The sequence below is a fragment of the Mauremys mutica genome, chromosome 2 (genome assembly GCF_020497125.1).
Source record: "Mauremys mutica isolate MM-2020 ecotype Southern chromosome 2, ASM2049712v1, whole genome shotgun sequence".
NCBI classification, from domain to species: domain Eukaryota; kingdom Metazoa; phylum Chordata; order Testudines; family Geoemydidae; genus Mauremys; species Mauremys mutica.
The window spans coordinates 185,847,027-185,869,124 of record NC_059073.1 but is presented as its reverse complement, the minus strand read 5'-3'; the positions used below and the strand labels follow the sequence as shown (position 1 = coordinate 185,869,124).

Here is a 22,098-nt window from a genome sequence, read left to right as displayed (position 1 = left end):
TTAGACGATTCCCCTCTTATCTCTCTTCCATTTTACAGTTCCTGAATTTACTCATCTTGATACAAAAACTTCCTGTCTGTAAATCACAAAAGTTGCTGCTCTCTGACAGCAAGGATCCTCTCCCTCTCTCTGTCTTCTTCTCATCTATTTCCCTCTTTTGATGGCTATCTCCTCTTGTCTCTCCTCTGTACTGTCCTCCCCAACTTTTCTCCTTGTCTACCCGGATAAGGCTGCTTCTCCTCATCCTCTGGCTCTGTATTTTTCTCCTCTGTCTCTCCTTTTGCAGTATCCCTTTTTTGCTATTTCTCTTCACTCGTATTCCTGTGTGTCTTCCACAAATCATTTAATCCCTTCATTCAGTGACCTCATTCCCTTTACATAGTTGTCAATATAGGAGGTGAGAATTAAGGTGGCCACCAGCTCCTGGAGGATGGATGCGCTTTCTGTTGAATTTTGTTACTTTTAATATGAAACATAATTTGCAGACCTGGGAGCCGTGTATCAATCCCTGTCTGATATTGTAAAAATACCTACAAATAGCAATGTTCGGGAAGACCTCAAATGTTTTGGGTTTTGGATAAGCATCTCTTACTGTGGATGCCACTCCAAACCCAGGGAGGCTATCGAAAGGCCTTGCGGAGATCCTTCCGCATACAGGTCCCCTTCCCAAAACAGGATGTCCCTATCTGTAGGGTCTCCTTGAGGGAAGCCCAGTAGACTGTTATTCCAAATTGGTGTGTTCAGTGGGAGGACTGGAGACCTATCACATAGAGGCAGGACATTTCTTGAGATGAGATGTGTAGATTTGCCCTATAATTCTTGTATTATGGAAAGTGAAGCTCTCCCTGCCCACCCAATCCCTGCTGTGGAACCTGCTGTGGTTCCACCCCCTAAATCCATAAATCCCCCCAAGATCTGCAGATGCCCTCTGTCTGCACTGGCTCCCTGCATTCATCATCAGCTCCCTGGCAGCTTGGCTTTTGCAGGGGCCTGAAGGAGTTGTGGGGATGGGGGAGGGTTCAGCATTAATTTATCCACAAAGGTGGCATGGGGTTCGAGGTGAGGTGGGAGGGGCTTATAATTCTACCTTGATGGCTATCTCTTCTCCCCCTCCCCACCTGTGGATCCTGCACTTCACAGGGTCTCTGCAGAACAGTTTCTATTGGGGTGTGGGGAAATGATGCCAAGAGAGAGCACTCCTTGTACCCAGGCCTGATGGATCATGATTTTTTTACATCCCTGTTCTCTCTACCTTAGGAGGCAACAATGGTCTCCATATAATTAACTAAGCAGCTGTTTTGTGTCTGAATGAAAATAAGTAGAAGTAGGTTTTATTCTCAGTGTTAGTCTGCCATGCGTTCATTGTGAAGCAAGCTGAAAATTATTTGGAATCAATCAGTGCTGGCAGCAATGTGGGCTTGAAGAGAGTTACTATGATTTGTTCTTGGCCTGTTGTTTTTCATCAAGCCATACTTTGTCAAAAAACTGCATTTCCTCACCAAATACTAGTCATTTACTGTTGGATTAATGAGAGACTATAAAGCTTAAGTTCACAAACTACAAATATTACACAGATGAGTGTGTAATAATTTATTAATTTATATGTAGATAATCAGATTAGATAAAAATATCCAATATATGTAATATACAAAACTAAGTATCCTCAACAGAAACAGCAATTATGTTAATGTAATAGTGGGCAATGTGCCTGTGAATAATTCCCCTCTTGAAATGATATATTTTGTAGGGGTCTGGGAATAAAAGGAAAGTGTATTGTCTTGCCAACAGATTTATTATCGGCTTTTGTGGACAAAAACAAAACTGAGAAAAAAAGCCCCTTTTTGGCATCATCACAGGTCTTTTCTTAGAGCGCCACTTTAATTTGTCTGACATGCAATGAAAGAATGGCGCGTTGCACTAATTAATATTGTATACTGTAAATTTATGGAACTGAGACTCTGTTTGGGCCCAATCCAGTGGTCCGTTGAAGTCAATTGGAATGTTGCCTGAGGAACCACTTTGGGATTGGATGCCTGGGACCGATTCACTGCTGCTACTCCATGTTTATGTTAACGTACTGCTGTTGATTTAAGTGGTGTAAAACGGGAGTCAGGTGGTGGTGAATCAGGCTTTATATTTATACAGTACTCAGCTCTCACAGCAAGAGTAAAGTTTATCTCTACTATAAAAGAAAAATTGCCTGACTTCTTTTTTTCTCTCTTCTTTCTGTGGAAAAATTCAAATTGTTCCCTTTAATTCCAGTAGAGTGTTTAGCTGCCAATGAAGGTGTAGATAATACATGTATTTCTCAGACATTCAGGTTGTTCATTGTTTTAGATTCAGAAACAATATTTTTAGTTTTAAGTAGTAGCCAGTTTTTTGGTGTTTTATGGAAGCCAGAGAATGTTGCTTCCCTTAGCTCATGCAGAGGGATTTTACCAAGGACTAGCAGGAACTATTTCAAATGTCCTTTATTGAGTCAATGCTGTGGACCCCGGTAATAGAATGTAATACAGAGTGTGGTATGTTTCTATAACGAAAGATGTTTCATCTCTGAAATCAGAGTCTGGAGAAGAGGGGCATGGATGGGAAATGTGGAGGTCATTCAGGCAGGAGCAACTTAAGCAGAGTAACTCCCATTTGTGCTCAGCCAGATGTTAGCTTGCCTTTTGCCAATAACCCAAAAGGCTGATGTTTCATAAATTACTGTACCCCAGGGACTAATTCAGTTGGTGTGATGGACGGGGAAGGGAGGAGGTGTGTACTTCCCTGGTCAGAGATCAGGCATTACACTTGGGACTATGTTTATCCAAGGTATTTTTTTAAAATTGTGAATAAAAATGTGATTTTCCTAGCGAATATTAAAGAAAATTGAAGATTTTATTAATGACATAGAGCAGTGGTTCTCAAACTGTGGGTTGGAACCCCAAAGTGGTTGCCAGGGCTGGCTTTGGCCTCGCTGGTCCCTGGGGCTGAAGCTCGCGCCCTACCTCCCAGGACCAAAGCTGAAGCTCAAGGGCTTCAGCCATGGGGGGCGGAGCTCAGTTTACAGGCCCCCTGCTTGGGGCTGAAGCCCTTGAGCTTCAGCTTTGCCCCCTGCCTGGAGCCGTGGGGCTTGGGTGGGCTCAGGCTTTGTTTCCCCCTCCTGGGGCCGTCTACTAATTTTTGTTGTCAGAAGGGGATCATGATGCAGTGAAGTTTGAGAACCCCTGACATAGAGGCAAATTACTACTATTTATTTATTTATTTATTTTTCTCAGAACACCGAAAAGGAAAAAGAATGAAACCCTTCCATGCTACAACAAAAGGCCTTTGAAGGTCAGGCAGGAGAACCTTCCCGAGCCCTCTCTCAGTGTAAAATATGCTAATGGCAGACTCGATCACCAGAGTTCTCCTTTCAGTGATCCACTAATGTTTGTGTTTGCTTGAGAGAAATCCACTTTCACTGGTTTCATTTTTGGTCTAGGAACCCTGTTTTAAAATGACCCTGTGTTAGAGGGGATGGGTGAAATACTAGTTTGCTTCTGTAGCATGTGGCTCTTTCTTAGCACACTGATGCTGAAGATAATGACCCAGCGTTGCCAACTTTACTAGTTTTATCACAAGTCTTGCAACATGTGATACTTTATTTAAAGATTCAGCTCCTGGAGACACCTGATTAGCTGAGAATCTCCTCTTTCATTTTAAAAATAAGTTTCTAGAGCTCATGTTCACCGAGAAATGCTTGAAACATGGCTCAAGTGCCACTCTAAAAAATTTGTAAATAAATAAACCCAGAAGGCAAATGAAAAGAACTCAAAATTAATACCGGTATTTTAAAATCTCGTTATTTTTAAGCCCATCACATGCTTTTTTGGGGGACGCTCACTGATGATTTTTAACATTTGGGGTTCGCTGCTTTTTGGTAACTTGAATATTCCTTATTTTCTCTCCATGACATAGCTTCTGCTAGGTGTCCAGGTCGCTCATGTAGCAGTTTAGTACTCCAAACTGTAGTATCAAAGGGAAGCTATCATGCAGGGGTAGGCAACCTATGGCACGGGTGCCAAAGGCGGCACACAAGCTGATTTTCAGTGGCACTCACACTGCCCAGGTCCTGACCACCAGTCCGGGGGGGTTCTGCATTTTAATTTAATTTTAAATGAAGCTTCTTAAACATTTTAAAAACCTTATTTATTTTGCATACAACAATAGTTTAGTTATATTTTATAGACATAGAAAGAGACCTTCTAAAAACGTTAAAATGTATTACTGGCACGCGGAACCTTAAATTGGAGTGAATAAATGAAAACTCGGCAGACCACTTCTGAAAGGTTGCCGACCCCTGCTATAGTGGAAACGTCCAAGAGTAGACCCTTGCAACCTGATGGGACCCCACTAAGAGTGTTGGGGTTGTGCTGGATGTAATTTGTGTAGTATACATTTGGGCTTGGTCCAGATAGCTGACTTTGAATGGGGGACCTGAGGTGCATACAGGGAGGGGAAGCAGTGGAGGCTCCAGGAGTGACTGGGGGGAACAGGGAGGAAGATATGGTAGCAGTGGTGCTGGGGGAGACCCAGGGAAGCAGAGTGTGATTACTTGGAGAGCCCATCCTGTCCCCGGTTCCCCTTATTGGTGCCTTGCTTCTGATCCCCGTAGGTGGCTCTGCTGTCCAGGCGGCCCTGCTATCCAGCTCCCAACATCACCAAGTTCTGATTTCACACTGGGCTCCTGGTGGCTTTGGGCCTTGTGCTTCTCTGCCTGGTTGCAGTTGCTGCATCTCTGGCTCACTGACTCACTACCAAGTGCCCTCCTACCAGGGCCTGGCACCAGCACTTGCTGACTTGGAGTACGCTCTTCAGCCAAGGAGGGAACACCTGACCCATGACTGGCTCCCCGTGCGGGGCACTGGTACTCAGGAGTGATGGGGACTAGTCCCCTGGCAATAGAATTATTGTGTGGGCTGAGAATGGGACCCAGAGTGACTGGAGCAGCCACTGCCGTGCCCAGGCTGGGGAATATGAAGCAGGGTGAGCAGGGCTCAGGTGCCAGGGGAGGCAAGGTGGCCCCTTTCCCTCTCTGGTTGAAGAGTGTCCTCCGAGCTGGCAGGTGGTGGCATTTGGTGGAAGGAGCCAGGGATGCTATAACTGGGACCAGACGGGATCATGGGGACTGGAGCCTTTGGGAGCCCAAGTGGAGCTGGGACATACTGGGAGCTGGGTAGCAGGTCAGCCCAGATGGCTGAGCCCACTGCATGGAGCAGGAGCTAGGCACAAGTGTTGGGGGAGGGCAGGGATGGCACGGACTCTGCAATGAGTCACCCCTGTTCCCTGGGCCTCCCCCAGCTCCCTTGCTGCCCCCTGTCTTCCTCTCAGCTTCCCCCTTGCTCTCCTCTGCTCCCTCCTGGGGCCTCCTTTTGCCCCCCAGGATGCACCTCAGCCCCCATTTTACCACCTTGGGGCACCATTCACCCCAGTTCCTATTCCCCAGTCCAGTCCTACGTGCTGATCCACAGGTCCGTCCCCCCCAAATCCCTACAAGTGTGGTGCGTGGGTACAGAAACATATCAGGCCCCACAATATTTCCACTGTGGGGTGCTATGTTCCCCTCCCCCCCCGAGTCCTGCCATCCCTTACCCTATTGTTTGCAATTTTAAGCCAGAGAGTCCTTCCTTCTTTTGTTTTTCCCCTGGGTCAGGAATGAAAACAACATGACACTCTCGGGTGTGGTTTGGGTTTGTATTGGCTGTGGTCTAATTGGATTCAGGTTGGGTTTTAAAATTGGGCCCAAGCAGACCTCTAACAGATAGTGCCTCCTGTCCCTTAAAAAATAATCTCTGCCATCTAGTGGTAATAGCTGACGAAACTACCGAGTGTGATCACTACAAGATGAATATCTTTATTAAAACCTTGACTTTCCCAACCTCCACAAGCTCTTTCTTTTATTTAGGAATTAAAAGCAATTTTGCAAATCATTACCGTATAAGCATCAGAAATGCACTATTAATATTTAGGGAGTTTGAGACCTCTGACTGTGTCTATTGCTCTTAATTTATCTTATTTAATTTTATTGATATTGTGGTTCCTGGATATATGAGATCGCTTTTTGTGCTCAGTCTGTGGAGGGTATGAGTCTGTTACAGCCTTTGGTAGTGAGTCTTAGCATATTAATTCAGTGTGTAGCAAGCTCACTCTTTTAGCTCTGGAGGGTCCATGGTTCAATCCCTGCTGTGTCAGCCAAGATCCAGCTCTCACATGAGCTCTCAGGGATTTTCTGTTAAGTGAAGATATCTCTTAACTCTACTAGCCAATGTTGCCTGGTATGTATCCTCAACTACGCTGCATTCTTTCAAAGAAGATCATTTCACTGGCTACTAACACAGCAGACTCCATACAAAAGCTGTCTTCTTGTCTCCTGTTAACAGTTGGTTTTTATATATGGAGTATTTAATATGATAGCAAACCAGTGGCCAGCTAGAACTTTAAAGCTGTCAGCATGGCCCTCTTAGAAGTTAGTGGTAGCGGCGGGGATACAATTTGGATGCTTCTGCTCCAGAGTTATAGGCACCTATCACTTCAGTTAAAGGAGACTCTTCTCAGCTGTTGGCATAGGAATTATGACACACCCATTCATACACATTTCTGAGTCTGTCTAGTAGAGGGGTAGCAATACACATCCCAGTAGCGAGTTCATTACAATCCATGTGACCCGGGTGGCTTTTTAGATAGCTTTTGCTATCTTGTTTCTTAATTATCTTTGATATTCTTATGAAAGCACTGTAAAAAAAATATGCACTTCATTCCTGGTTTACCACACAAAGGGAGATTACTGCAATTGATTATTCTTGACTTTCAAATCCTGCTGTCAGTTTAATGTTTAATGTTTGCACTGTCTCTGTTCATATATGACGCTTATGGGATAAGCATCAAAACATCCTGTTAATTCACATGTGGAATTCACATTCCTTTTGACATATATAGGAGTTCTACCATGCCTTGAGGGTTGTATATAGCCCTAAATGTTTATCTTGTAGAAAAAATTCTGTGTATCTTGAAGAAAATAACATAGTACCACAAGGAAAAGAAAAGCTTGCCTTATACAGAGTGAATAGGGTGAATTACACCCTTATTTCATGCAGAAAGCAACTCATGGCATTTTCTAATGTAGCATAACTCTTAAAGATATGAGTATTTCACTTGCCTTCCGGATTATGGGTCTGTAAATGTTTCTTATTTTTCATGGTTCCTCGGTGGAGCCAAGTCTTGAGGAGAAGATCCATGTATTGCCAAGGCATGTAAAAATTAGTCTGAATAAACTGTAGCAGTTGGATTTGTGGGTGAATAGGTTACATGTTTTTAAATACACGAGTTCATCTTAATATATGAAGAGAACTGTGAACATTAATTGGTCTTTTTTTCTCCAGTTTGCTACACATGGCCGGTACAACATGCTGACTCACATCTAATACACCTCTACCTCGATAGAACGCTGTCGTCGGGAGCCAAAAAATCTTACCATGTTATAGATGAAACCGTGTTATACTGAATTCCGCATTATATTGAACTTGCTTTGATCCACTGGAGTGTGAAGCCCCCCCTCCCAGAGCACTGCTTTACCGCGTTATATTCAAATTCATGTTATATCGGGTCATATTATACTGAGGTAGAGGTGTATGTATTGTTACTCCCCTCTAAGTGGAGTCAGATCTGCTCAAGTGTTTGATTATGTTGCCCTGTGGTAGCTGGCTGCTGCTGCTATAAACCTTAATACTACTAGAAGCTATTGGTGAGTCTCCTTTAGCTCAAGTGGTGTGTTTTCGGAAGTGAAGTTACAGACTTCTGTCTCATGTGAACAACTGACAGACACATTGTCTATCCTTGAGCCAGGGATTTTTTTTTACACCACATCTGTGAAAAGAAAAAACAAAAGAACAAGAGTAAATAGTTCAACTTTATTCTTCTCAGAGAACTACAGAAACTGCATGCACCAGTGGAGGCAACCACCATTGTAGTATCATAACAATACATGATTATTATTTACCCTAGGCTGTGGCAGTAATTGCTCTTGTGTAAGGAAGGGCCCACAGATGACATTGTTTAAAATGTTGATATTCATGTACAAAGTTGCCAGCACTACATGAAATGGTGCCTCTCTTAATTAGGATGATACTGCATTGCCTCATTTGGAGGGACTCTGGGATGCAAGTGACTTATATGAAGGGAAATTAGTTATAACAAATGCCAGATGGAGGTATATTTCACAGAGAAATAGTTTTGTGCTATATAGTATGTGAAGTCAACAAAAAAGGTCTTAAAAAAATCCCTATTATTCTTTAAGCTTTCTTGACAAGACTCCTCTTTATCAAGCCAAGAAATGTCATGTGCTTATACATGCCAGTACATTTTTAAGATAGAATAATTAAAGATTGCAGTTTATGGTTTTAAGTGAAATCCCTTCCTCTAGTGTTTTTGTCAGAAATCTATAAACTCTACAAGGAAGAGGAATGATTGTAACAGCTGTAATAGTTGGGTCAGTTCTACACGTTCTGCCTTCAAAGCAAAAGGCAGTTTGGGATGACCAAAATGCTTTATGAGGCTTATAAACAACTGCTTAAGTTTTATTTTCTGATTGGATGAGACTGTTGGGACTAGAAGGTGTTTATTCACATTAACCCTCAAGTCTTCTCAAATTAAGTTTCTTAGAGTTAAGTGGAAAATGGAAAGTCTCTGAGCAAAACTGTAAGAAATCGACAAATGCCTTTTTTTTCCTGTGTCCTTCCCAGAAAGAGGAAAAGACAATGTGGCTGTTGAATTTTGTACAGTATTTAGTGTAGTACAGAAATATGCAAAGGGAAGTGTGTGTATGTGGGGGAAATTTATTTAAGTCAGTTGCACACACTTGGCTGATGGTGCATCATCTTGCCATACAGGAACATCCACAGTCTGCAGTCACTTTATCCTTGATCCCGTGAGCCTCTGAGTGCATCTTTAAAGCTATTGAGCATCCTTCATACCCATCCTTTGCAGGACTAGGCTCCTATGCTCCATGTGATAACTTGTGGGAGAGGCTAAGAGCATCCTGGAAGGTCACCAAAATAAGTTGGTTTCTCTTGTTAATTGCCTTCATAATATGTTAATTCAGTACACCTAAAATTAATGACTTTTTCCACTTTTCATTATTTTTTCTATTACTATCTATAAAAATATGGAGAGAGTGAGAGATTGTGATATATATTAAGTGAGAAAAACACTGTTTTGAATTATGCTCAGAACAAACTGTCCAGCTATTTCTGGTATTATGTATCCTCACATACATTGCAATTGCAGAAAGGTATTCCCATTATAAATATGAGAACACAGGAAAGGAACGTCTGGGGGATTCAATGGCTCAAGGACTGATAATGGGGATGTGGATACTTTTACTTGTAAGTCACTAGTTCAAATGTAGATAAATTAGTAGCGATCTAAACTTACTACCACTTGATAGTAGTCTGTATAAAATGAGGGATCTGAGTGATATGTCCTCAATCTACTTTCCATTAGATTTTCCAAATCATAAAGCTGGCACTAGTTAGCATGATCGTTGGCCATCACAGAACAATGGTCAAAGACTGCATAGGTATGAGGACTGAAGTCCCCTCTTCTTCCTTAAAAGTGATCCTTCCAGGACAGGATTGAGGCTCATTATTGGGGCAGTGTGTGGAAGCTTGCAGCACAGCTTCTGTGAATTCTTCATTGCTGTCAGTACAGTACCTTTCACAGGCTCTAAATTTAACCTAAAAAGGAAAGAAAGCTAAATAGACACAATTACACTTGAAAAATCCTCATGGTCTCATTTTGTACTGACCTTTCCTAAAGTTCCTCTGGCAAATTTCACTCAGGCCATGAATAATTAACTTGTTTTATTTGTGCTGTTTGATGGACAGGTGTTATATCTACGAAAAAAAGGTTGGCTAGTCTGAGAGGAATATACTACTTAGTAAATGGACACTGCGACCATTCCTCACGAGCTCCCCTCTAACTCCATCCCATTTTGGCAGTGTTGTTAATGGTGGGTTTTTTCGTTGTTCCTTATTTCAGAAAAACTCTACAACTCCAGTGGACGGGAGCTGAGACGGGCCCTTTTCTCTTTGAAACAAATATTTCAGGTAAGTGAATACCTTACCGATGAATCTCCATGCTATTCAACACTAAATTGTTTTTCCTTCTTTGCATAAGGGAATAATTGAAAAGTAACCCACATAGATGCTATGACCTAGTGGTTAGGGCACAGATGTGGGAGACTTAAGTTCATGTCCCTGCTCCAATGAATATTTAATTATTTATACAAAATTGGACAGCTCCAATAGAAAAGGTTTAGAGAGACCCATCCCAAAAAAGCCAATAGTCTCATAATTAGAGCACTCACCTGGGAGGGGAGACCTGCATCTCAAATCCCTGGTCTGAGCAGGCACTTGTATGTGGGTTTTCCACATCCGAAGGGAGAGCCCCAACCGTTGGATTATTGGCTATTCTGTGGTGGATGGATTGCTCTTTTCTTCTGGTTTTGACTGTACATTTCATCCTGGACCTGTAAAACCTTTCCCAGCTAAAATTTTGTTGAGCCTGGTTTCCACAAAAAGGGTTTGTTTTGATAAATTGCAAAACTGTTTAATTGGAAAATTCCCAGCCAGCTCTAATCATAACACACATGCACGGGCAACCTTATTTCTGGCATTTCCTAACTGTTGAGTGCTTTACTTTTCAAGCCTACTAATTTTCTTTTAATGCAGTTTTTTTGGGGTGTAATTAAGCATAGAAAGAGAAGATAAGTTTTTTTTTAAAGGACACATAAAATATAAATTAAGCTAGATCATTGGAGTTCCACTAAGGATGGAGTTAGCTTGTTGACTGAGCCAGTCTGATGGTATGAAATAATCAGTTTCCATAGAGAACTGGATTTTCCTTCTTGCTTATATATCTGTTCTAAAGAGGAAGTTGGGAACTGTCCATATCCATGCACCTGCTGCCAATTGATTTATGGACTCTCACTGAATGATGATGATTTTGGGAGAATCTTCATCTCCTGCATTCCTGGATGGAAATTACAATAAAACAATTACATGTCACTGGCAGATTTGAGGGAAGAAGTACAGCTTGTAGTGAAGAGGATCCATATCACATTTGAATACTTGAAGTTGTATGCTACCAAAATGGAAAACGAAGGAGAAAACATCATGAGGGAAATTATTGGGATTTTACCAATTAATCGTTGTGAAGATTAACTACGGTACTTCTGTATTACCTGTGTCATTATTTCCATTAGTTACAAGTATTGTGAAGATACTGACCAAGGGTGCCTTTAGAATATTTTGAAAAGAACCGTCAAGGAGAAAATACAAGATTTTTGTAGACAGCAAAATGATGTTCTTTGACTTTTCTTGAAAGATGAGAAATGTCTGCATTGAAATGTTAATTTATAAGTATTGAAGAAAAGTGTGTGAGTTAAGATAATTGTGTACAAAAATATATGTCCAAAATGGTGCCAGGAGACTTGAATTTCTAGAACCAGTGCCAGGAAAGTATTGTAGTAGTAGGAGTTTTTTGATCTACAATTGTGCTAAGATTAAGAAAAAGTTATAGTCTTCAGCATAAATCAGCTATCTGATGGTGTTCTATCATGTTGGTTTTAGTAAGAAAGCACCTTCAGGGCTACATTTATTTTTTCTTTGAAAGATTAGAATTTACTTTAAAAGTTGTGTCTTCAGGCTAATCCCATTCTTTATATTTTCATGCAGTGCTCATTTTATAATAATTTTCAAAAAGCTGTGGAGATTTCATCATCTGTGAGAAAAGTGCCAGAACATCTCATAACACCATCTTTTTGTAATCATGTCATCAGAGATCAGTTAATTTGGCAAAAGAGTCTGTGCCCATTTTTTTTCCATTAAAAGAGTTTGAAGGTAGCATGCATCTCTTATTTGCATTAAGGGAATGAGCCCAGGTTTTATGTGTCATTCAAGCAGCACATAAATATGAAATCAAAATAACCAATGCTTTTGTTTGTCACACAAGGCCTCAGCAAAGTGAAGCAAGGCTTGGCAAATACCAAGCCATTGTTTCAAATCATAAACAAAAAAGAAAAGATTCATGTGACATGTACAGAGCAGGAATCTCTGTTTAGTTTCTGATGATAGCTGAATTCATTAAAAGGGTAAAGGGGGAGTTTTCTTTTTAAAGTCAAATACCGTTGCTATTTCTTAATTATCTATTTTAAAATGTTAATATTTCCAATCAGCATTTTCTGTGGGGTAAATTGTGATACTGTCATTTTGATTTACTATGTATTGTGATTGTATCTACATGGACAATCAAGTTAAGCATGTTCGTCTAAATGTCTTAGCCATTCAGTAACTGCAGGAAAGGTATTATGGCAAGTCCACGGGGGAACCAAGCACCCCTTGCCCATGGTCTCAGCGAGCAGGTATGTGGCCTACATCTTCTGCATCTGGCCACGGTGGCAAGCAGGGGAGCCATGAAGACCCCACTTGTCACAGACACAGAGTTGGGGGGCTCCTAGGCCATGGCCCGACCACTTCTTGGCTGGGCCAAACTTGAGTGTCACTGCAACTCTGTGCCCCAGGTCGCAGCATTACTCACTGAAATTTGGAGGAGCAAACATAGGGCCTCATGTGCCAATGGGGTAAGGAGGCTGCTGGGTGGGGGGACTTGAGAGGGGAAGAGGAGGTCAGGTGTATGTAGAGAGAAATCCATATGTGCCCCCACTTTAAATAGTGCTCCACAACCTTTGGTTCGAGTCATTAGCAGCACATCTGATCATTCCACATCTGAAGTGATTGAGCTTTACACAGAGATTGTGAGGAAGGTTGAAACAGGAAGGCTGGACTATTGGTTCTGCATTGGCTATGTTTGAAGCTTATTCTTGCCACCTGGTAAGTCACCTTGAGATGATATTGAGGTTCCTTAGGGGAATTGTCCAAATGGGGCAACTTGAGCTGAGATAGTGGCTCAGTGTATTAAACACATCTTTATACAGGATAGATGTGGCATGTCTTACACCTTAAGGAGCAGATTCTGCAAGGCAACTTGTTGCCTGAGGTCAGGAGAGGCAATGGACAGGACTGGTAGCCAGGCCAGGTTGGTTCTCATATAATCTTTTGTTATATGCATAGTTTTGGTCAGCTGAGTGTCTACTAGTCCTGTGTGAAAAGAGCTGACCCACCCTGGGAAGCAATACTTGTCTACAGAAGAATACAAGGCAAACCCAGAGTTTCATAAGCCTTGCCTATGCTTAAAAAGTAGGTTGACCTAGTGATTTTCCTCAGTGTTGTGAAAAATTTCACACCCTGAGCACCATACTTAGGCTGATTTAGCCCCTGGTGTAAACATGACTAAGTCAACAGAAGAACTATTCTGTCGACTTTAGCTACTACCTTTCAGAGTGATGGGTTAACTACATAGAAAAACCCCTTCTGTCGATGTAGGAAGCTTCTACCCTACAGCAGCACAGCTGTAGCACCTTAGCTGTGTTACTGTAATGACTGTAGTGTAGATGTGCCTTTAGTGTCTGTGTATTGTCTTCCCGGGTACAACCAGCTAAATTCTGAACCAGCTGCTGATTCTTGTCTTTATTTGCAGCGAGGTCTTGATAAGGTGTGCCTTTCAAGTGATTCTGATTTACTGTCTCCTTACTCCACAAATACTCCTGTTGACTTCAATAGGAGTACTTTTGCAGTAAGGAAGGTAGTATTCAGCATGAGGGAGGGTATCAGAATCTGGCCCTAAATTAACAGAAAATAAGCATGGCACATAATAAGACAATGAACAGGAGTTTCACTTTTTAAATCATAATTTGAAATAGAGGACAAATAGGTGCATTAAAAACCGTAATATTTTATCAGTTTTAAAGGCAAAATAAATGAATAATGTATAATAGTATTTCTATTTTACACAGTATTAAAGGGTTTTATTTAATAGAGCCTCTAGTACTACAGCACATAATAAAATGGAAAAAGTTATGCTCAGAGGAATAACCATGCTTGAGAAGGTACATACTAAAAATGGTGATCAGACCATAGTTTAAAATTATGCTAATTGTAGTCTTTCAGTATATCAATGAGTCGGACAAAAAATACATTCCAACAAAAGAAAGAAGAAGAAAACAACAGAAGCATCTTCCATTTGTGAAATTGAAATATCACTCTCTAAAGAGAACTTTAAGAGATGCTGATCAACTAGTGGTTTAGGTTTTGTGGAAAGCAAGCATTGATAGAGTATAGTGATAGAATATTATGTCAGTTTTTGTTTTAGCGAAAATAATATTTTGCATAAAGAATTTTTTCCATTAAAATGCCATTGTTCAAACCTGGGAGGTGCTGATTAATCTATACTTTTATTTGATGATGTGGTCAGAATGTTGAGCAATATATAATACGTAGTCAGATATAAAATCTCTGCATATATTTTCGCCTTTTTTCACAGATTCATTAATCATGTAACAATGGAGCTTTGCTTAAAATGTTAAAAGGAGTAGATATCTCAGACTCCTGAAAACATTAACTAGAAGGTGTTCAGAAGCACACAGTTTTATCAGTAAGTGAAATCAAATGTCACACATTTCAGCCTCTAAGGAGTCATCAATCACTCTTAGAAGAGTAGAAGGAGTATACTCTGTTTGCCTCATTGATCTGAGGAAGGAGATGTGTCAAGGAGAGTACTCCTTCTGCTCTTCTAAGAATGATTGATGACTCCTTAGGAAGTGAAGTGTGTGACATTTAATTTAGGAGCCTCTGTCCTGGCATGCAAAGCCCTGTGGATTTGTCTGAGGAGAACAGTCTTCTAAACTCAGATTGCCAGATCTCCCCTCTAAGAGCTAAAACTCTTGCAAGGACTCCTGATTAGCCATGGGGAAGAGAGAACCTTTCTTCTCATCCTGACTTTCCAATCTCATAGGCCAGAGTTTGCTTCATCTTCACCCAACTTTGAAAAAGACAGGTCTCAAATATCAGCCGTGAAATACAGGTTGTATCACCCTAAGTGTTAGCAAAGTTCCTTTCAGAAAACCACATCCAAAGCCAAAGCCTTACTCAGGCCTAGGCAATGTTATCGTATATGGATTAAAAAACATCCATAAGATAACACACTGAGGCCTGGTCTACACTGGTGGTAGTGGGGGGGGGTCGATCTAAGGTACGCAACTTCAGCTACGCGAATAGCGTAGCTGAAGTCGAAGTACCTTAGTTCGAATTACTTACCTGTCCTCACGGCGTGGGATCGACGTCCGCGGCTCTCCCGTCGACTCCGCCACCGTCGTTCGCGGTGGTGGACTTCCGGAGTCGACAGGAGCACGTTTGGAGTTCGATATATCGCGTCTAGATGAGAAACGATATATCGAACTCCGAGAAATCGATTGCTACCCGCCAATATGGCGGGTAGTGAAGACATACCCTGAGATTTTAAACTGTTGAGCTCTTTCTTCTAAGCAAGTACAAAAATAGTCCTAGAAACCACAACTTTTTGTGTCTGAGATATTAATGTCTATTTGAATTGAAATACTGTAGCACAGGATAACTATTTTTGTATGTTTTCTACCTCATTTATCTTGCATTACTTAGAAATTTAATGTGAAATTGTTGTTTGATCGACTATACAAGCCCATGAATGGGCACTCCTTATTAATCAGCTGCATTGTAGGTTTATTCCGCATGCTTCTTGAGTGAAATATTTGCTAGCGGCTGTCAACTCCAAAATAAAGTGGAAAGAGTCACAATATAAAGCCACTCTTCCATTTTCATTCAAGACCTGAGGGATGAAATCCTGGTACCACTGAAGTCAATGGCAAAACACCCATTTCCTTCAGTGGGGGTGAAAATTTTACCTGAGGAATGCAGTGTTGGTCTTTAGTGTACATGGACTGTAGTGAGAAATAGAGACAGTTTAACAGCACCTTTTGGTTCACTTCACTTTACAGTAGTGTAGCTGTAACACTTGTCTGTTTCAGACAAAAGGTGTATGAGAAACCACCCAGGAGCTTTTGGTCTGAATGCTGTTTTGGGTAGGTATGTGTGAGTATCTGAGAGAATACACAGAGACTGAGGCCAGGTCTACACTATAAACATACGTCACTCAAAGATGTGAAAAATCCACACCCCCGAGCGATGCTGTTATATTGACCTAAGCCATAGTGCACACAGTGCTATGTTGATGGGAGGGGTTCTCCCATCGACATAGCTACTGCCTCTCACAGGGGTGGATTAACTATGCTGACAAGAGAAGGTCTCCCATCGGCATAGTAGCGTCTTCGTGGAAGCACTATAGAGACGCAGCTGTGCTCCTGTTTTAAGTGTAGGCCCGTCCTGAGGTCACAGACAAGAACAGAGAGGCAGAGGGAAAAAGGCAAGAAAAAAAGCCAAGCATGAGCCTGTAAGCACACTGTAACCCTGACACAAGCTCGAGAAAGTGCCTTTGGTTCTGGTGTTGGCTTAAGGAACTTAGGGGGCTGGTAAATTAAGAAACTGCTTCTTTTTGTTCTTGGCTCCAATGTATTCGGAGACACAAGACTTCGTACATTCCTTGTAAATAAACAGGATTGCATCAAAGAAATTCCTGGCTACAATCAATTTCTGCTCTCAACTGGAAAATCCACAAAGCCACAAACTTTGATTAGCCGTTTGGGTCAAAAGGGGGCAACAGTATTTATCTGTGATTAAAATATGGTATTTTTCCCCCTTCCCTTTAACTGCAAATGCCAGAAGTGAGATACAGAGGAAAAAAATTCCAAAACATTCCTATTTTCTTGAAATGCTTTGGAGAACTGAAAGTTGCCAAGGCAATAACATATCTAAAGCAATAAAATCATGTATAATTTTTCCACTTCCACCAAATGTAATTGAACAAGTACTGGAGCTTCTTCTGTGAAGATAGGCCTTCTTTCATTGAGTCATTTTAAATCGTACCATACGTTTGATTTCCCAAATTCTGGGCTATCTAAACTGGCCATGAATAAATTTTGGCTGGAAACTAGAAAACGGTTTCTCATCATAGGAATGAGGTTCTGGAACAGATTTCCATTAGGAGTAGTAAGCGCAAACAACCTAACTCATTTTAAGGAGGAGATTGATAGGTTTATTAACAGAACTATGAGACTGGGTGACCTGCAACAGTAGGAGATTGGACTCGATGACACAGGAGCTCCTTTCCAGTCCTCTGTCCCTATGTTCTTCTTCTGAAAGAAGGGCTGGATGAGCTTAGTGCTTCACATAGCATAGTAGAGATAGAAAAGATCAGCTAGATAACTGAGTCCATCCTTCTGCAATCTCAAGATATTCCATTCTTTTATGTCTCTCTTAAACCTAGATTGCTAAACTGCGGTTATTGCAAATATTTACAGCTGTATAAGGCATATTACTGAACATGCAATTGCTGTCACCTCTCCATTGCTGCATGACTAGCAGATAATTATTGTTTTTTGTAAAGTATTTACATCTAAGTCCCCACTCCGAGTGAAGGATTGTTCTCTACAGAATACTTTGTTATTTTATCTAGTTTTGTTTAACTGTCTCAAGCAATGGCATACATAAGAATTCATACAAACACCAAATTAGGACGAAGTCTGGTATGCAATACCTGTAGTAGCATCACACTAAGGATTTGTCTAGAATAGGTGAAGTAGTTGAGGTTAGGTTGGGCTTAGCTAACACATTTTAGCTACCTTTGACCTAAGGTTGACCCTATTCCTAGTGCAGACTCAGTTTAACACTTGTACCTCAATCTACCTGGTTGAAGCTCATTCCAGCACAGTTCTTGACCAGCTAAATTGAGGTACAAGATGTTAACATGTCTGTACTAAGGAAAAAGTCAAGATAACCCTAACATAGTCTCAACTACTTTTCCTAGTCTAGTCAACCCTGGAGAGTTCACTTATTAGATGATTAAATTTAAAATCCCTGTAAACATTTAGTGTGCTCTTTTCTAAAGGATTGATCGAATTGCAATGAAGTCAATGGGAATTGTGTCATTGACTTCAATAGGACTTGCATTTGGGCCTAAATTTCCAGCTGTGGCACCATCCTCAGCAAATAGAAGAGCACTGGGTTTTTGAAAAAATAAAGAAGAAAAAGATTATCATTTGTGGGAATCATGTTTAGCAAATTCATATATATTTAAAGTCTTAACATTTTTGCATGTCTTACGGAAGGCATATATATTCTCCTTAAATAGGGGAGGACAATTTCTTTTAATTGGAAGAGCTGTTATTTTACCCTAAATTAAACCTGAAGATATACCGGTTATGTTGTGTGTATCCTGTGTATAGGATGACTGACCTTGCTTCTTCTCTTCCTTTGTTTGCTGTCCTCTAAGCAATCACTGCAATATTAATGAGGAAAGATATGAGTCTTGTCTACAGTTTACCATCCTATAGATTTTTCTCTGTGATATTGGGTGGATATAGGGACACATGCATGAGTGATGTTTGGTGATTTTAGCAGTTTGAATGTATTGGCAGATCCTCGTGCCTCCTTTCCAGAGACCACTCAGAGAATACTTTGATGGAGGAATGTGTTTTCTTCTTTGAGTGATTGCTCATGTGAATTCCACAATAGGTGTGCATGCTTGCCACGTGAACCTGTGCCGGAAGTTTTTCCCGTAGCAGTACCTGTAGGGGAGCGACCTAGTGACCCTTGGAGTGGCGCCTCCATGGCACGGTATAAGAGGCGCTGCGTGGAACCCCCACCCTCAGTTCCTTCTTGCCGCCAGTGAAGGTGCTTCGGAACTGCTCTGCTCCAGCTTTGCTGTAACTTGCCCCCAAAACTGCTTGTTTGTTCAGTGTATGGTACCTGTAGTTAGTTGTTTAGTTAGTTTGGTTTAGCTAGAGTGCCCAGGCAGGGGTATGCCCTGTGCCCCAGGTTTTAAGTCGTGCAACACTTCTAGGCAATCTATGCCAGTGAGTGATCTGCATGCCGTCTGTTTACGCTGTTTGGGGGAAACCCATCTCAGCAATCGCTGCAAGATTTGCAAGTTGGTTAAGCTTCGGCCCAAGAGTGAAAGGGACATCAGGCTCTGGGCTATTCCGATGGAGTCAGCGCTGTCCCTGGCTCTGGCGTGCCACTCCAAGTCGGCACCACGGTGTTGGTGCGCGGCAACCCTTCAGTGGCATTGACTAGTCGGTACCACTCCCCATCCACCGGGTATGCCAAGAAGGCTAGGAAGAGGCCTTCTTAGCCGCGGCACCAGAGTAAACCCGGGACATGTCGGGCAGTCCTCGATTCCCACCGGCCTCTAGGCCTCCGAGTCAAGTCGTGTGGAGTAGCCCAGCCCATTCAGAGCAGGCCTCCCCGGATGTCCAAATGCCCTCCACACCGGAGGCCCTGCAGGCTGCCTGGGATGTTATGTCCATGCTGGTACGGGGAACACCACTGATGTTGACCCCGCGCTCCAGAGGCAAGCCACCTCTGGGCTCGCCACAGTCACCCACGGCTCAATACCGGTCTCAGTCAAGGGAACTTTCCTGACACTGTTCGCTGCCCAGCGTCCGTTCAGGGCAAAGTCCATGTGGATCACCCTGGATGCCCACCAGGTTGTCTGGTTGGATTCCGTCTGACCAAGACTCTCGGCACTGCTCCGCTTTGAGAAGCGAACACCCATGGGACCGAGGCAGCCATCGCCAAAGGTCCTCATCTCGGAGGGATTATCGCAGCCAGTCATGGCATGGACGTCGACGTCGTTCCTGTTCGTCATCCCACTCCAGCACCCCACCACGGCACCACTTCCACAGCCCCAGGCGTCAATCACTGGTGTCTCACCGTCGCGTGTCCGCCCACCGGAGCCAATCGTGGAGCAGCTGTTAGCGACAGTACCTGTTGTCCACATCGGGATCGTGGTCCCGTGGTCGGCATCAGTCCCGGCATTCCCATTCCTCCTGGTCCAGGGATAGTGGCAGGTCGTATGTCAGCCCAGCCTCCCTTCATAGTTGTCCATTGATGGGCCAGGCCAGCCAAGCCCAACAGCCGGCTCTGCTGGTGCCACAGCAGGTGCAATGGCACTGGGCACCGTGGCTGGCCCAATGGTACCAGTGGGCACCATGGTCCCCGACGTAGCTGCCAGTGGGGGGCTTGGTCGGTGGCTGGAACCTCAGAAGGACCATTGGCCTCCTTCTCCAGACCTCCGAGGAAAGAGTCGGTGGGACATACATCATAAGAACATAAGAACGGACGTACCGGGTCAGACCAACGGTCCATCTAGCCTAGTATCCTGTCTACCGACATTGGCCAATGCCAGGTGCCCCAGAGGGAGTGAACCTAACAGGCAATGATCAAGTGATCTCTCTCCTGCCATCCAGCACCATCCTCTGACAAACTAGAGACACCATTGCTTACCCATCCTGGCTAATAGCCATTTATGGACTTAACCACCATGAATTTATCCAGTTCTCTTTTAAACGCTGTTATAGTCCTAGCCTTCACAACCTCCTCACGTGCGCTGCGTGAAGAAGAACTTCCTTTTATTTGTTTTAAACCTGCTGCCTCAGCACCATGCCCGGAGACTGACCAGGTGGTGGACCCTCCGGTGCCAGTGGACACACAAAGTACCATGCTGGCCACCTCACCCTCCCTGGATGAGGTGATTACAGCCCCTCCTCCCTCCAGCCTGCAGGAGGACTTTAGGGCCCACCAAGAACTCTTAAAAAGGGTGGCATTAAGCCTCCACCTCCAAGCAGAGGAGATGAAGGAGCCCTCAGACTCCCTGTTTAATGTACTGTCCTCCTCGGCACCAAACAAGGTGGCCTTGCCTATCCACGAAGGGGTGGTGAAAATTTCAAATGCCCTGTGGCAAACTCTGGCCTCATTGGCCCCCATATCTAAGAGAGCAGAATGCAAGTATTTCATACCTGCCAAGGGGCATGAATACTTATACACTCACCCTACTCCTAACTCCCTGGTGATCGAGTCGGTCAACCACAGGGAATGGTAGGGCCAACCAGCCCCTACCCTGAAAAATAAAATAAAGGATGCTGGACTCATTTGGAAGAAAAAAATTATTTGTCCTCGAGCTTCCAGTTATGGGTGGCAAACCACCAGGCTCTCCTGGGCTGGTATGAGTTCAATCTGTGGGGCTCCCTGCCCAAGTTCAAGGACTCCCTCCAGGAGTGCGACAGGAAGGAATACAAAGCACTGGTGGAGGAGGGCAGAGCGGCTGCCAGGGCAACTTGCACGCAGCTTCGGATGCAGTGGACATGGCCGCGCGGTCCATGGCCTCCGTGGTGTCCATGAGAAGGGCGTCATGGCTCCTGTTCTCTGGGCTGTCCAGTGAGGCACAGATCTCCCTGCAGGATCTCCCGTTTGATGGCAAAGCCCTGTTTGCAGAACAAACGGATACAAAGCTGCATGGCCTGAAAGATTCCCGCACGACTCTCCAGACTGGGTCTGTATGTTCCAGCTCTGGCTAAACCTAAATTCAAGCTGCAGCAGACACCCACTCAGGCCACCCATTCAAAATATGTGACCGCTTATAAGAAGTCGCGGGACTATAAGAGGCGCCCACAGAGGCAGTCTCGGCCTGTCCCCCAGCCTGGGTCCTCAAAGGGAAAGCAGGCGGGGAAAAGGCGGTTTTGACGGGATGCCCGGGGGCCCCCTACCAGTTCTCATCAGGGATCCACCCTCAGTAAAACTTTCCGTCTCCAATCGGTTGTGTGCTTTCCTCCCGGAGTGGTTACAGCTGACCTTGGCCCAATGGGTCCTCACCACCATCTCCCGGGGCTGTAAACTCCAGTTTACTTCCTCCTTGCCCATCCACCCTCTGCCCTGTCCCTCCTGGGGGACCCCTCGCATGAGGCTCTGCTCGAGCAGGAGGTGGGGTGGCTCTTGGGCCTAGGAGCGGTGGAAGCGGTTCCGGGATAGTTCAAATGCAAGGGGTACTACTCCTGCTATTTCCTTATCCCGAAGGCCAAATGGGGGCTCAGCCCCATCTTGGACCTGTGAGGCCTGAACCAGTATATGGTGAAGCTCAAGTTCTGCATGGTCTCCTTGGCGTCCATCATCCCCTCCCTGGATCCCAGGGACTGGTACGTCGCCCTTGATCTGCAACACACATATATCCGCATTCATATATTTGAGGGGCATA

At 43.5% G+C, this 22,098-nt stretch overlaps 1 protein-coding gene across 8 annotated transcripts in view; it reads left to right on the top strand.

Annotated features, from left to right (window-relative positions):
- Nucleotides 1-22,098, top strand: part of FHOD3 (formin homology 2 domain containing 3) — a 650,322-nt gene that overhangs the window by 310,267 nt on the left and 317,957 nt on the right. For all 8 annotated transcript variants that reach the window (XM_045007832.1, XM_045007840.1, XM_045007828.1 and 5 more), the window contains one exon: nucleotides 10,060-10,127. In XM_045007832.1, the coding sequence (XP_044863767.1) occupies nucleotides 10,060-10,127 (68 nt within the window). The remainder of the gene's footprint in view (nucleotides 1-10,059; nucleotides 10,128-22,098) is intronic.